The 15272-nt window shown below is 47.5% G+C and overlaps 1 protein-coding gene across 2 annotated transcripts in view; it reads right to left on the reverse strand.

The window, feature by feature from the left end:
• LOC137519575 (tumor necrosis factor receptor superfamily member 16-like) overlaps positions 1–14855 on the reverse strand; it is a 71328-nt gene extending 56473 nt beyond the window's left edge. For both annotated transcript variants that reach the window (XM_068238548.1, XM_068238546.1), the window contains exon 1: positions 14524–14855. In XM_068238548.1, the coding sequence (XP_068094649.1) occupies positions 14524–14577 (54 nt within the window). In that variant the 5' untranslated portion in view covers positions 14578–14855. The remainder of the gene's footprint in view (positions 1–14523) is intronic.
• Positions 14856–15272: the final 417 nt, after the last annotated feature.

Raw genomic sequence — 15272 nt, forward strand, 5'->3', positions numbered from 1 at the left:
GTAAAGATGTTACTGAACAGCTTCTGTAACAAAAACGCCTGCAAAACCGCTCTGAACTGCCGTTTTTCAGAGCGGTTTGCGTTTTTCCTATACTTAACATTGAGGCAGAAACTCATCCGAAATCCAAAAAAATGCCTCACCTCGGGAGTATGCGTTTCAGCAAAACGCCTCCCGCTCTGGTGTGCACCAGCCCATTGAAATACATTACCCAAGCGTATTCGCAGCCGCAAGTGGATCGCAAAACGCTGCCGAACCGCTCTGGTGTGCACTAAGCCGGATAGTGCTAATGTAGCATGTAGCAGGGTGACTGCTTTGTGGTATTGGTTTGTGCATGCATTTGCATGAGCATTGCCTCATGAATATCCAATTAGGCCAGATTTGCAATGTCAGACTTGCTAGGGTAAGGCCTCTTTTCCATGGACTGTGAATAGGCAGTGAAATGGCTCTCAAACTCTCACAACTGCTGCCTGGTAACTGCTCACTGCTGCCTGGTAACTGCTCACTGCTGCCTGGTAACTGCTCGCTGCTGCCTGGTAACTGCTTGCTGCTGCCTGGTAACTGCTTGCTGCTGCCTGGTAACTGCTTGCTGCTGCCTGGTAACTGCTTGCTGCTGCCTGGTAACTGCTCACTGCTGCCTGGTAACTGCTCACTGCTGCCTGGTAACTGCTCACTGCTGCCTGGTAACTGCTCACTGCTGCCTGGTAACTGCTCACTGCTGCCTGGTAACTGCTCACTGCTGCCTGGTAACTGCTTGTTGCTGCCTGGTAACTGCTTGTTGCTGCCTGGTATCTGCTCACTGCTGCCTGGTAACTGCTTGCTGCTGCCTGGTATCTGCTCACTGCTGACTGATAACTGCTTGCTGCTGTCTGGTAACTGCTTGCTGCTGCCTGGTAACTGCTTGTTGCTGCCTGGTAACTGCTTGTTGCTGCCTGGTAATTGCTTGTTGCTTTCCTGCCTGGTATCTGCTCACTGCTGCCTGGTAACTGCTTGCTGAGCACACAGCTCAACAGTCCGTGGAAAAGAGGCCTTAAACTTGGTGTTTGATCACGCATAAATTTTCTCATGCAAAGTACTTCTTCTTCTTGTTTGAAGGTTGAGGCACTAAAGGTGCGTACACACATGCGACTATAGTCGTTTGTAACGATCGTTCCCCGATCTTTACCAACGACGATCGTTACAAAAAACTAACCACCGACTATTAAGGCAAACGACGAACGAGCCAAATCGCTACAAAAGAAAGTTCTGTCTCGGCGGATTTTAACCAACGACGATCGTTTGCAAAAGTAGTACATCGTTGGAAACGATCGTTCGTACTAGGCTTGACATGCGCATTTCACTATTTCTCCGTGAAACTTCTCATTTTTATGCGCAGGCGCAATAGTTGCTTTCTGTGATGTAACGTTCGTTCTAACGATCAGATCGTTACACACATTTTAAAACTACCTTTACTTAGGTCGTTCTTTCATCAATTAAAAGTTCGTTCGTCGTTCTTAACGAACGATCGTTGTCGCATGTGTGTACGTAGCATTAGTCTATTATATATATAGATTGGAAAGAGGAGAAAGAGAGCTTTTAAAATGATATGCATCTTTCCATAGTTTCTGCACTGCTCGGAGTCCCTTTAAGCTTAGTGAATTGAGGCCATTGTATCAGAATGCACAGACAATCTTGTTCATCCCCCTCTCTGGCTCTCTGTTTATTTGTCTGATGTCTCAATGTCTCATCCAAATCTCTTTTTTTTTTTGTTATCTTCTTCCCCATGCCTCTCCTTTTCAGTGTCTCAAGGATCAGTCCTTGGCCTTGTACCATTGTATTTTTACACTTCTTGTCAGTATCCCCCACGGCTTAGCTCTTGGACCTGCATTCTTTATTTCTCATTGTCAGTGTCCCTCAAGGCTCAGTCTTTTGACCTGTACTATTGTCATCAAACTCCGAGTACTCACTCCCATTAATTTCTATTAAATACAACAACATCCTTTTGCAGCAAGGTTGGTACACTGATGGCCTCAACCGATCACAACTATAATCAGAGGTCATTGATGGTGTTGGTGCAATGAGCAGCCTTACTGGCTAGCAACATGTTCTGTTCTTATCGGGGGGGGGCGGGGGGGGGCGGGGGGGGGACCCAACCGCCCACATGTAAAACGTTGACATGTGTGGGGCTACAAACGCTGCTGATCTGTCCGACAAGCACAACCCCTCATGTGAAAGAGGCAATTATTTTTTACCTCAGCTGTAAGGAGATATTTTTGAAAAAAAAATGAATATAAGAAGGGATAAATAATAAGATAAATGGAAAATGAGGGATATTTCACAAGATCTGTTTTATAATACGTTTTATAAATCAACCCCATTAGTCCGTACCTGAGGCAATGACGCTTCCTGGAGTTTTGTGTGAACCCTAAAGAGGACATCAGTCTAAAGAAGATCCCGTGAGAAATCGTAATCTCTGCCCATACATTATGTGATTTCTGGCATCGATATCTGGCCAATTTGATCATAATGATCAAATCTGGCAGAGATCTATGCCTCAGCATGGACAACTGATCCATCATTCCGATAGATTGCCTTACAAATTGGTTGAAATGATCAATCAGACATGCTGGAAAATATAGTTGGAAAGGGCTTGTTTGGGTGTGTGGCGGGCCGACCCCCATGAAGTCTCCCCCCAAGTGTATGTCCCCCGGGCCCATGGAAAGTGTCTTTTTGAACTGCCACCATGAGCGCCTGTACCATGTGACACCATCGCAAGTATTGATGTCACTACATGTGGCACTGTCAATGGGGGCAGGGCAGGAGCTCACGGTGGCATGTAAAAAAAAATGCTGGACACAGATTTGATCTGATGGTCGAACTGGTGGTCATCAGCTTAAGTATGGCTGCCTTAAAGTGGAGCTGAACTCTTGCACAGGACAGAAGAAAAACCTAGAGGAATGCACCCTGGATGTATTTAGAGAGTTCAGCCTGCCTAATCCCCCCTCTTTTGTGACTAATCACCACTGCAATTTGATCCCTCAGCTGTGTCAGCTGGCTGCCACGGCAGAGCAGCTAATTTGTAAACACAGGATGTTAAGTCTATGTCTGCTTCCATGAAAGCAGGAAGTTGACACACTGCAGATTTATAGCAGGATTTGTATCAACTGTAACAAAACGTTATAACACCGTCACATGGGAGACACACGAGTTTACAAATCTCCAGGAGAGAGATTGGAGCTCATCCAACGTTAGTGAGCCAATAGCATGTTAATTAGAGAGATCCTAACATACTATTCCCTGATCATTACATACTTCCATGGCGCTAGTTCCAGCCAGGAACCCCTGCCAGAGATTAGAGTCACCCCACGCAGGCCTGCAGCAAATCCATAGGCAAACGCGGGGGGGATTACAACTGCCCAGAATCCCCCCCCTCAGAGCAGGTCTGGGACAGTGTCTGGGGACAGGCATAAGTTAAAACAGCAGAATATCTGCAGGTATCCTGCATCTCACAGCACTGCCCCCATTCTTTCCCTGCTACAGTTGGATGGAGCAGCAATGTGTACATAGCATGGAGCAGCTCTGGGTAACTTTACAGAGCGCAAAGCCAGGTATGAGCACAGCCATGTGCCCCTGCTAGGTGAATGCTTCACTTTCCCTTCATTAGCAATGTCAGCTGTCCTCACTATTATCTGTATCCACTGCTCCTGATCAATCCCGTTGTCGGTCGGTCAGTTCTTACAGGAAATTGCATTATGTGTACCCAGCATGATGTCCTACCATATTCTTATACTGTATTGTGCGTGGCTAAGAGAGACCTTTCAGGAATCCCCCTCTTGAAAATCCTGAAATCGTTTCCCCTCTTCCTAACCCCGGAACCTGCAGTACTTTTTCTGAGCCCCATTGACTAACACGCAGCATTTTATGCAACGCTAGCGTTTCTGCCATGTGTGCACCCAGCCTTAGGCAGGAAACACACTTAGCAGAATCACATGCGTATGGGGAATACCACATAGTGGAAAATGCATGTGATGCTGCTAAGTGTGTTCCCTGCCTTAGAGGCAGAGGATCAACAGGATTATAGCCAGGCAAAGTAAATAAATATGGCAGCCTCCATATCCCTCTCACTTCAAGTGTACTTTAAAGAGGAACTGTAACGTGAAAAAGATCCCCTGGGGGGTACTCACCTCGGGTGGGGGAAGCCTCCGGATCCTAATGAGGCTTCCCACGCCATCCTCCGTCCCTCGGGGGTCTTGCTGCAGCCCTCCGTACAGCGGTGACGTCATTATTTACCTTCCCGGCTCCTGCGCAGGCGCTCTGACGGCTGTCGGCTCCGAAGTAGGCGGAAATACCCGATCGCCGTCGGGTCTGCTCTACTGCGCAGGCGCAAGTCTCCGGCGCCTGCGCACTAGAGCGGACCCGACTGAGATCGGGTATTTCCGTGCCGAAAGCAGCCACAGCGCCCCCGCTGGAGCCAGCAAAGGTAAATATTGAAGTCACAGTCGGCACAGTCGCCGGCTGTTCGGAGGGCTGCAGCGAGACCCCCGTGGGACAGAGGACGGCGTGGGAAGCCTCATTAGGATCCGGAGGCTTCCCCCACCCGAGGTGAGTACCCCCCAGGGGCGTTTTTTAATGTTATAGAGTCTCTTTAAGGAGTTTATCAAGGCAGCCAGTTGGAGACCTGGTCACTAAACACCTGAAATCTGCTTGGCCGTCATGGGTGACAGCATATAAATTGAGTTAAAAGACCAAAATCAAGACAACAATGCAATTTTTTTCAACAAATGCAATTGTTCGATGCGATTTTTACAATCGAACTGTATAGAAAATTCACAGTTTATGAAGGCAATCGATAAAGAACGATTCTTTGATCGGTTGCTAAACAGGATAAAAAAAAAAAAAAAAAAAAAAAAAAAAAAAAGCGATCCAAAAGTTGGATTTTATGATCAAATTTGAAGAAAGAATCGTTCAGTAAATGTGAACAATCGATGATTGCTTTCTAATTAGTTACATTGCGAGCCAAAATGACCAGCATCTCACCCACCGTCAGAACTGGCTAGGCCTCGGGAAGCAGAGGGTTAAGGATGGATTAATATCTCTTGTATGTTTGGGCCTTTGATTGTGGCTGAGCTGAGTAATCAAAGAGATTCCCCAAAGTGACATCACTCAGCGCCGGCTGAGCACATCATCGCTGCCTGGAAGTTTAATAACAGCCGGACGAGTCTGCACACGATTCACCTCCGCTGGCTGACATCTGCTCTGCGGCCGCCATTGTCTCACCAGCAGGATCAGGGTCTGAGGTGAACTGCCCTCCTTCACTGCGATTTATACATGCTAAAGAGGGCCACAGGGAAGGGGGAGAGGGCCACAGGGAAGGGGGAGAGGGCTTCAAGGACAGGGGGAGAGGGCCACAAGGACAGGGGGAGAGGGCTACAAGGACAGGGGGAGAGGGCCACAGGGAAGGGGGAGAGAGCCACAAGGAAGGAGAGAGAGGGCCACAATGAAGGAGGCAGAGAGCCACAAGGAAGGAGAGAGAGGGCCACAAGGAAGGAGAGAGAGGGCCACAAGGAAGGAGAGAGAGGGCCACACGGAAGGGGGAGAGGGCAACACGGAAGGACGGAGAGAACTACAAGGAAGAGGGTCATGAGGGAGAGTGGTGGGCACTATTAAGGAGGGAGATGTTCCACAAGAATGGGGAGAGGGGCAGTGGGCACTAGTAAGGAGGGAGATGTTCCACAAGAATGGGGAGAGGGGCAGTGGGCACTAGTAAGGAGGGAGATGTTCCACAAGAATGGGGAGAGGGGCAGTGGGCACTAGTAAGGAGGGAGATGTTCCACAAGAATGGGGAGAGGGGCAGTGGGCACTAGTAAGGAGGGAGATGTTCCACAAGAATGGGGAGAGGGGCAGTGGTGGGCACTGGGCACTAGTAAGGAGGGAGATGTTCCACAAGAATGGGGAGAGGGGCAGTGGGCACTAGTAAGGAGGGAGATATTCCACAAGAATGGGGAGAGGGGCAGTGGGCACTAGTAAGGAGGGAGATGTTCCACAAGAATGGGGAGAGGGGCAGTGGGCACTAGTAAGGAGGGAGATGTTCCACAAGAATGGGGAGAGGGGCAGTGGGCACTAGTAAGGAGGGAGATGTTCCACAAGAATGGGGAGAGGGGCAGTGGTGGGCACTGGGCACTAGTAAGGAGGGAGATGTTCCACAAGAATGGGGAGAGGGGCAGTGGGCACTAGTAAGGAGGGAGATGTTCCACAAGAATGGGGAGAGGGGCAGTGGTGGGCACTGGGCACTAGTAAGGAGGGAGATGTTCCACAAGAATGGGGAGAGGGGCAGTGGGCACTAGTAAGGAGGGAGATATTCCACAAGAATGGGGAGAGGGGCAGTGGGCACTAGTAAGGAGGGAGATGTTCCACAAGAATGGGGAGAGGGGCAGTGGTGGGCACTGGGCACTAGTAAGGAGGGAGATGTTCCACAAGAATGGGGAGAGGGGCAGTGGGCACTAGTAAGGAGGGAGATGTTCCACAAGAATGGGGAGAGGGGCAGTGGTGGGCACTATTAAGGAAGGAGAAGTTCCACAAGGAAGGGGAGAGGGGCAGTGGTGGGCACTGGGCACTAGTATGGAGGGAGATGTTCCACAAGAATAGGGGGAGAGGCAGTGGTGGGCACTATTAAGGAAGGAGAAGTTCCACAAGGAAGGGGAGAGGGGCAGTGGGCACTAGTAAGGAGGGAGATGTTCCACAAGAATGGGGAGAGGGGCAGTGGGCACTAGTAAGGAGGGAGATGTTCCACAAGGAAGGGGAAGAAGACCACAAGTAAGGAGGGAGAGAGCTACAATTAAGGAGGGAGAGGGACACAATGGTGAATGGAGAAAGAAGGAGATAGAGGATCCTACAGAAGAAGGGAGATGTCTACAAAGAAGGGGAGAGGGCCACAAAAGGACACCAGCTTGACAGGTCCTCTTTAGCAGGAAAAAAAAACTGAATTTATTTCTACCAGGCTGGTGTTACTGGCAGAGAACACTGAGAATTCTGTTTTTTAGCTAAAATCAGTCAAAGGGATCAATCGGGAATGCTAAAAAATCTCACACGGGCAGCAACGCCGCTCTATATCGCCCTCAGCCAGTGTCCCTGTCATATGTGAATCCTGGCTGCCTCCAGTGGTGGTTACGTCACCACGAGTGCCTGTACCACATGGCCCCAGGCACATGAAGTGAAGTCACATGGTACAGGCCGGTATATCCTGCGGGGTGTTAGTTGGTAGGTGTCAGCAGCATGCTGAAGTATTGGAAATCGCCTTAGAGCAGTGTGTGGGCACGCAACAGACCCCTCTCTGGCTGTACATCGAGTATTGTAAGGTCATCTTAAATCGAATTAATTAGACAACAAATAACATCAAAGAAAAATATGGGCCTTATGCTATGTACACACCATACAATTTTGTGTTAGATAGATGGTTTTCGATAGATAATTTCCGTCATGTCCGATATTGTTTTCGATCGTTTTTCTGGTCGATTTCTCATAGAAGTGAATGGAAATGGATAAGAAAAGATAAGAGGATCAAGTGGGAAATCCAGGAGAAAAACACTGAAAATCGACTGAAAAAAACAAAAACACATCGTTTGTACCGTCTATTGATCATGTGACAAATCACGAATCAAAAATTGATCAGGAGAATCGGTAATCAATTTTGACTGTTTTATAGTCATTAGAATAATAGAAGCTTTCCCGCTCCTTCTTGTTCTACAGCAATATGATAATAAAACACAACCATTCGCCTGACAGATCGATTTTCAAAAACGTTGCTGATGTGCTTAATGTTTTCAAAAGATTTATACGACAAAATCCTATATATCTGAGCATAAGATTGTTTTTAAAAACACACAGTCTGGGTGAAATGCTTAAAGGAGAACTGTAGTGAGAGGTATATGGAGGCTGCCATATTGATTTCCTTTTACGCTATACCAGTTGCCTGGCAGCCCTGCTGATCTATTTGGCTGCAGTAGTGAGTGAATAACACCAGAATCAAGCATGCAGCTAATCTTGTCAGATCTTACAAAAATGTCAAACACCAGATCTGCTGCATGCTTGTTCAGGGTCTAGGGCTCAAAGTATTGGAAGCAGAGGATCTGCAGGATAACCAGGTAACTGGTATTGCTTAAAAGGAAATCAATATGGTAGCCTCCATATACCTTTCACTACATACACCATTCCATTTTCCCGTTTGATTGGTGTATCAATAATTTTTCAGAATGTCTGATATGCTTCTGATTGACAACAGGAGTTATTTTGTGCTGTACTGATCTCAAAATCGATCAGAAGCAGATTGGACAAGCTGGAAATTATTGATCAATCCATCAATCTGATGGAAAAATTGCATGGTGTGTATAAGCCTTTAGTGACTCTATTTTGCCGTCTGTTGAGGCAGTTCTGGTCACTTTGATTGGATCCACCACTGATTCTCTTGCACCTGACATACCCAATCAATAAACTTCCCATCGGTTCTGGACAGATTATCGATTGAAAGGGTGATTGGCCGTGGCAGTCATTTGTTTTTTTAGCGGGTTGCGGCAGGTGAGCGGAAGAGCAGTGTGAGATTATCAGCCATTGTGCAGAGGAGGACGGTTTCAGTGGGCAAATATAGACACAGGGCCCTTTAAGATTAATACTGTTTTGACAGTAACGTTAAAGAACAAGCAACACCCATGCAAACCTAGAAATAAAAAACACATATATAAGTAGATAAATACTACTTCTACTTACATAATAGATGTATTGTGCTATCCACGTAATGATTCCTGTGAATTTTATATAGGAAAAGCAGAAAATCCTATTCTAGGCAGTGGCCATCTTGCCAAGCTAATGCTGACATCATATCCTCCCTGACTCTTGCCCCCCCCCCCTTCTCTTGCTCATTGTGTATTCATTAGCTGCCCTCCTCCCAGAGTCTTCAGACACTCCCACTGAGGTGTATGCTAACAACTGCACTGTCTTATCCTCCAATCCCTGAGTCACCTCAGCCTTGCTTGTAAACACAAGTAATCAGAGGGTGTTTCAGATAAGAAGATGGCAGGGAAATAAATGGAAGAGGAGGAATATATTATAGATAAAAAGAACTCCCAGCATTCAACTCTTTGGCACGGTTTAGCACTAGGGCCAGTGCTCCTAAAGTATGTGATAACTCCAAACCACAACAGCAGAAAAAGTTTTGAATGCAGGATTAGCATCTTTATCACTTAATACACCCAGACCAGTTGCTGTTGAAATTTGATTTTAATGGTGACAATCAGGCTTTAATCCATGTATTGGGCGTTCTCAGAGGGCTTGGGGCCCTGGGAATCAGCCAAGTTGGCCCTATGGTAGCCCTGGCCCTGCGTGAAGTATGTTGCTCCTGAGATTTCTGCTGAAATCAAATCAAGAATTAAAATTGAGCATTACTCGATTTTCCTGTACAATCGGCCAATCAATGCGATCATTTTACTGAGGGAAAATCGATTATGTTCCAATCTGCTCGATCAGTGGAAATTGCCAGACATCTGGTCGACTGTAAAGGTATTGGCTACTGCTCACATGATTTCGATTGACGCAGAATCAATTTTCGGTTTCAGAGCCTGGAGGCCCAACATCGTTCAGATCGATCAGTGAAGGGGAATCTCATAGGATCAGTTTGTAGTGTGTGGGCCACTAGTCAATCGATTTTCAGTCAACCACACTGTAGTTGATCGCCCAATAAAGTCTATCCTGTAGTTGCTCGATAGAAAATCAAATAATGTATAAACATTTAAACTGCTACGTGATCGATTTCTGATTGAGGAGTGATCAGTCACTTGCTGGATCGGATCGTTATTGATCCGTGTATGGATAGCTTCCTGTTCCTGCAACCGTGGTATTGGAGTCCCAGGGAGAGACAATGAGGAGCTACTGTACAAGCACAGGGACACAAAGTAACAAAGGACTGATACAATGTAACAGGTTAGACTGTCACCTCCTATTGAAAAGCCACAATGGGAAACAATGACTGGATGGAACAACATCCTAAACAGATGAAAGGGGGGAGGAGTTCAGAGGAGGAGGGGGAGGGGCTCTCACTGATACTGTAATCAGCACATAAAGAGCCTGAACTGCCCTGAAACAACCTGATGCAAAGTAACTGGCAGAAGCAGGGACCAGGACACATAACAGTCACTGCAGAGTAATACAATGGATTCTCCAGGGGGAGGAAGTCATCCTGCAAACCTGGCATGTGGCTAAAGCCCATGACTGCAGTAACAATTTACTCACCTCCCAGCAACCCACGCTGTTTTCTGATATAACCCAGGCAAGGGTGACAAACCTTTATCACCCAATACCTGGTGAGGTGTAATAAATCCAGGGCAGGTCTGCAGGATCACTTATGTTCTCTACAGGGTCTCCAGCCCAGGAGATCCATGGTCTGTAAAGGTCACAGAGCTGAACAGTGTGACAGTCCCCTTGTATCCTATAGTCAAACAGTGACCAGGAGTGTCCCTTCATCACTATAGCCTTCCTATCCTAACACAATGTACTATGACATCACTATACTGCAAGGTGACATCACTATACTGCAAGGTGACATCACCACACTCTACGGTGACATCACCACACTCTAAGGTGACATCACTACACTCTAAGGTGACATCACTACACTCTAAGGTGACATCACTATACTGCAAGGTGACATCACCACACTCTAAGGTGACATCACCACACTGTAAGGTGACATCACTACTGCAAGGTGACATCACTACTACAAGGTGACATCACTATAAACCTCCTGTCCCAACACATTGTACCTTGACATCACTAAACTGTAAAGTATTATCACTATAGTGTAAGGTGACATCACTGTGCAATGTTGCCTTGCTACAGGCCAGACTGAGTGACAGCAGCAACTCTCCAGCTACAGAACCAGGGTACCATAACTACACTACTACTACCACTGCTGCTGCAACCACTACTATCACTAGTACTATAACTATTATGAGCAATTTAGACAGAACTACCATTACTACTAGTGCAACACAACACCAAAAATTGGAGTAAGCAGTATTAAAATTTGGTACCAAGAAGAACCACTTCAACTAGTAGAGCATGACTCCCAGAACTACTACCACCACCACTATGATACAAAAAAACACTACCCGAGCATGTTACCAAGAACTACTACTACCACTAGGGGAGCATGGCACCAAGAACTGCTACTACTACCAGCCGAGTATGATACCAAGAACTACTACTACCACTAGGGGAGCATGGCACCAAGAACTGCTACTACCCCTAGCCGAGTATGGTACCAAGAACTGCTACTACCACTAGGGGAGCATGGCACCAAGAACTGCTACTACTACCAGCCGAGTATGATACCAAGAACTACTACTACCACTAGGGGAGCATGGCACCAAGAACTGCTACTACCCCTAGCCGAGTATGGTACCAAGAACTGCTACTACCACTAGCCGAGTATGGTACCAAGAACTGCTACTACCACTAGGGGAGCATGGCACCAAGAACTGCTACTACTACCAGCCGAGTATGATACCAAGAACTACTACTACCACTAGGGGAGCATGGCACCAAGAACTGCTACTACCCCTAGCCGAGTATGGTACCAAGAACTGCTACTACCACTAGCCGAGTATGGTACCAAGAACTGCAACTACCACTAGCCGAGTATGGTACCAAGAACTGCTACTACCCCTAGCCGAGTATGGTACCAAGAACTACTACTACCACTAGGGGAGCATGGCACCAAGAACTGCTACTACCCCTAGCCGAGTATGGTACCAAGAACTGCTACTACCACTAGCCAAGTATGGTACCAAGAACTGCTACTACCACTAGCCGAGTATGGTACCAAGAACTGCTACTACCACTAGCCGAGTATGGTACCAAGAACTGCTACTACCACTAGTGGAGCATGGCACCAAGAACTGCTACTACCACTAGCCAAGTATGGTACCAAGAACTGCTACTACCACTAGCCGAGTATGGTACCAAGAACTGCTACTACCACTAGCCGAGTATGGTACCAAGAACTGCTACTACCCCTAGCCGAGTATGGTACCAAGAACTACTACTACCACTAGGGGAGCATGGCACCAAGAACTGCTACTACCCCTAGCCGAGTATGGTACCAAGAACTGCTACTACCACTAGCCAAGTATGGTACCAAGAACTGCTACTACCACTAGCCGAGTATGGTACCAAGAACTGCTACTACCACTAGCCGAGTATGGTACCAAGAACTGCTACTACCACTAGCCAAGTATGGTACCAAGAACTACTACTACCACTAGCCGAGTATGGTACCAGGAACTGCTACTACCCCTAGCCGAGTATGGTACCAGGAACTGCTACTACTACCAGCCGAGTATGATACCAAGAACTGCTACTACCACTAGCCAAGTATGATACCAAGAACTGCTACTACCACTAGCCAAGTATGGTACCAAGAACTGCTACTACCACTAGCCAAGTATGGCACCAAGAACTGCTACTACCACTAGCCGAGTATGGTACCAAGAACTACTACTACCACTAGCCAAGTATGGTACCAAGAACTGCTACTACCACTAGCCAAGTATGGTACCAAGAACTGCTACTACCCCTAGCCGAGTATGGTACCAGGAACTGCTACTACCACTAGCCGAGTATGGTACCAGGAACTGCTACTACCACTAGCCGAGTATGGAACCAAGAACTACTACTACCACTAGCCGAGTATGGTACCAAGAACTGCTACTACCACTAGCCAAGTATGGCACCAAGAACTGCTACTACCCCTAGCCGAGTATGGTACCAAGAACTGCTACTACCACTAGCCAAGTATGGTACCAAGAACTGCTACTACCACTAGCCAAGTATGGTACCAAGAACTACTACTACCACTAGCCGAGTATGGTACCAGGAACTGCTACTACCACTAGCCGAGTATGGTACCAGGAACTGCTACTACCACTAGCCGAGTATGGTACCAAGAACTACTACTACCACTAGCCGAGTATGGTACCAAGAACTACTACTACCACTAGCCGAGTATGGTACCAAGAATTGCTACTACCACTAGCCGAAGCCGAGTATGGTACCAAGAACTGCTACTACCACTAGCCGAGTATGGTACCAAGAACTGCTACTACCACTAGCCGAGTATGGTACCAGGAACTGCTACTACCACTAGCCGAGTATGGTACCAAGAATTGCTACTACCCCTAGCCGAGTATGGTACCAGGAACTGCTACTACCACTAGCCGAGTATGGTACCAAGAACTGCTACTACCACTAGCCGAGTATGGTACCAAGAACTGCTACTACCACTAGCCAAGTATGGTACCAGGAACTGCTACTACCACTAGTGGAGTAGGGAACCAATAACTACTTACTACAACCAGTAGAGCATGGAACCAAGAACTACTACTACCACTAGTGGAGCATGGAACCAAGAACTACAACCCCAACTAGTTGAGCATGGAACTACTATCACCAATAGTGGAGCATGGCACCAAGAGCTACTACCACCACTAGTGGAGAATGGAACCAAGAACTACTTACTACAACCAGTAGAGCATGGTACCAAGAAGCACTACCCCAACTAGTGTAGCATGGTACCAAGGACTACTACTACCACTAGTGGAGCATGGTACCAAGAGCTACTACCACAGCACCCAGAGCTACTACCACCACTAGAGGAGCATGGTAAGAATATATAAAAAATACTTTCTACTGCTGCCACTAGCAGTACTTTTTACCACTCCAACCCACTACTAATACTACTCAGTCAGTACCAACAACCGACACTAGGTAGCCGGCTAGTAGTCTGAGATCTGAGTGACTGTTACAAAGTAATAACCAGGGTGGATACAATGTAACCCCTCCGGAGATCCGGGGCAGCCCGGCTAACATCTGCACAATGTAACACGATGGCTTATAGCTTCCTATAGACAAACCGGGACCCGCAACACCGTGTGGATCCGCACTGATACAATGTAACAAGCTCGGAAAACAATGTAACAAGAATTACATCTAGTGTAACAAGCTCTGGATACAATGCAACAGGCACTGAATCTAATGCAACAAGCACTGGATACAATGTGGAGACAGAAAATAGGCACTGGATCCATGAATCAGACGCTGCATATATAATCTGTAACAAGCTCAGATTTGGTTATTTAGTAGCAAGCTCTAGTCTCGTTTGGTAAAATCTCTGGATATTTAGTAACAAGCTCTGGATAGACATTTAGAAACAACCTCTGGATATTTGATGACAAGCTCTGGATACATATTTAGCAACAAGCTCTGGATATTTACTAACAAGCTCTGGATATTTACTAACAAGCTCTGGATATTTACTAACAAGCTCTGGATATATATTTAGTAACAAGTTTCGGCTATTTAGTAACAAGCTCTGGATATATATTTAGTAACAAGCTCTGGATAAAGCTGTGGATACTCTGTAGACTCCAGGGAGTTCCCGGAGCAGCCAGAAGGAGACACAATGAAGACAGTATACAGTGACAATCAGTCAGAGCTCCCCACCTTAGCAGTGATCAGCAGCAGCAGCAGGGCCGACAGATTCCCGGCGACATCCATGGCTGCTCTACAGACCTCCAGAGTCGGGGCAGATGGGCAGAGCTGGGGCAGATCCCGGGGCCACAAGACCTTCTGGCACTCAGAGGATGGCTCAGTCCCTCCACATAGCAGCTCCACAAAGGCAATCCACGGCTAAAGGCGGCACAGATCCAGGGGTGGGGGGCGCACAGGGACCCCCAGGCCGGCACTCCGCTCCTGATGCCCTCCTGGTGGCTGCTGAGCCTCTACCATGCAGACTGGGGCAGAGGAGGAGGCGCAGCTCGGGAACTTTGTAGGATGAGGATGGAGGGGGCCGGTTTCTGCAGGCTGGGTGGGGAGAGCAGAAGAGGAGACAATGGAGCGTTAACCCTCTCCTGGCCGGCTGTTAACTCCTCCAGCAGCTGCAGCCTCAGGTCATTCCCAGTTTATTGTCTGAGCACATCAAAGCCGGATTGACGGAACTCTGTGAAGTTTGTCTGAGAGCAAGGTCAGCCCTGCATCTGCCCGGGAACAAAGAGAGGCTGATTGCAAGCTCTTGGGCACACTGTTCACACAAAGCTCTGAAGGGGCGGAGCTGGAGGGCGAGACAAGCTTTATCTGAGGGAGACTGATCTTGTGGCCATACATTAAAGGTGGCCATACACTAGAAGATTATGGCAGAGGCGTATCTAGAGGGGTGCAGGTAGGGCTCTTGCCATGGGCGCCACAGCACCAAG

The sequence above is a fragment of the Hyperolius riggenbachi genome, chromosome 5 (genome assembly GCF_040937935.1).
Source record: "Hyperolius riggenbachi isolate aHypRig1 chromosome 5, aHypRig1.pri, whole genome shotgun sequence".
NCBI classification, from domain to species: Eukaryota; Metazoa; Chordata; class Amphibia; order Anura; family Hyperoliidae; genus Hyperolius; species Hyperolius riggenbachi.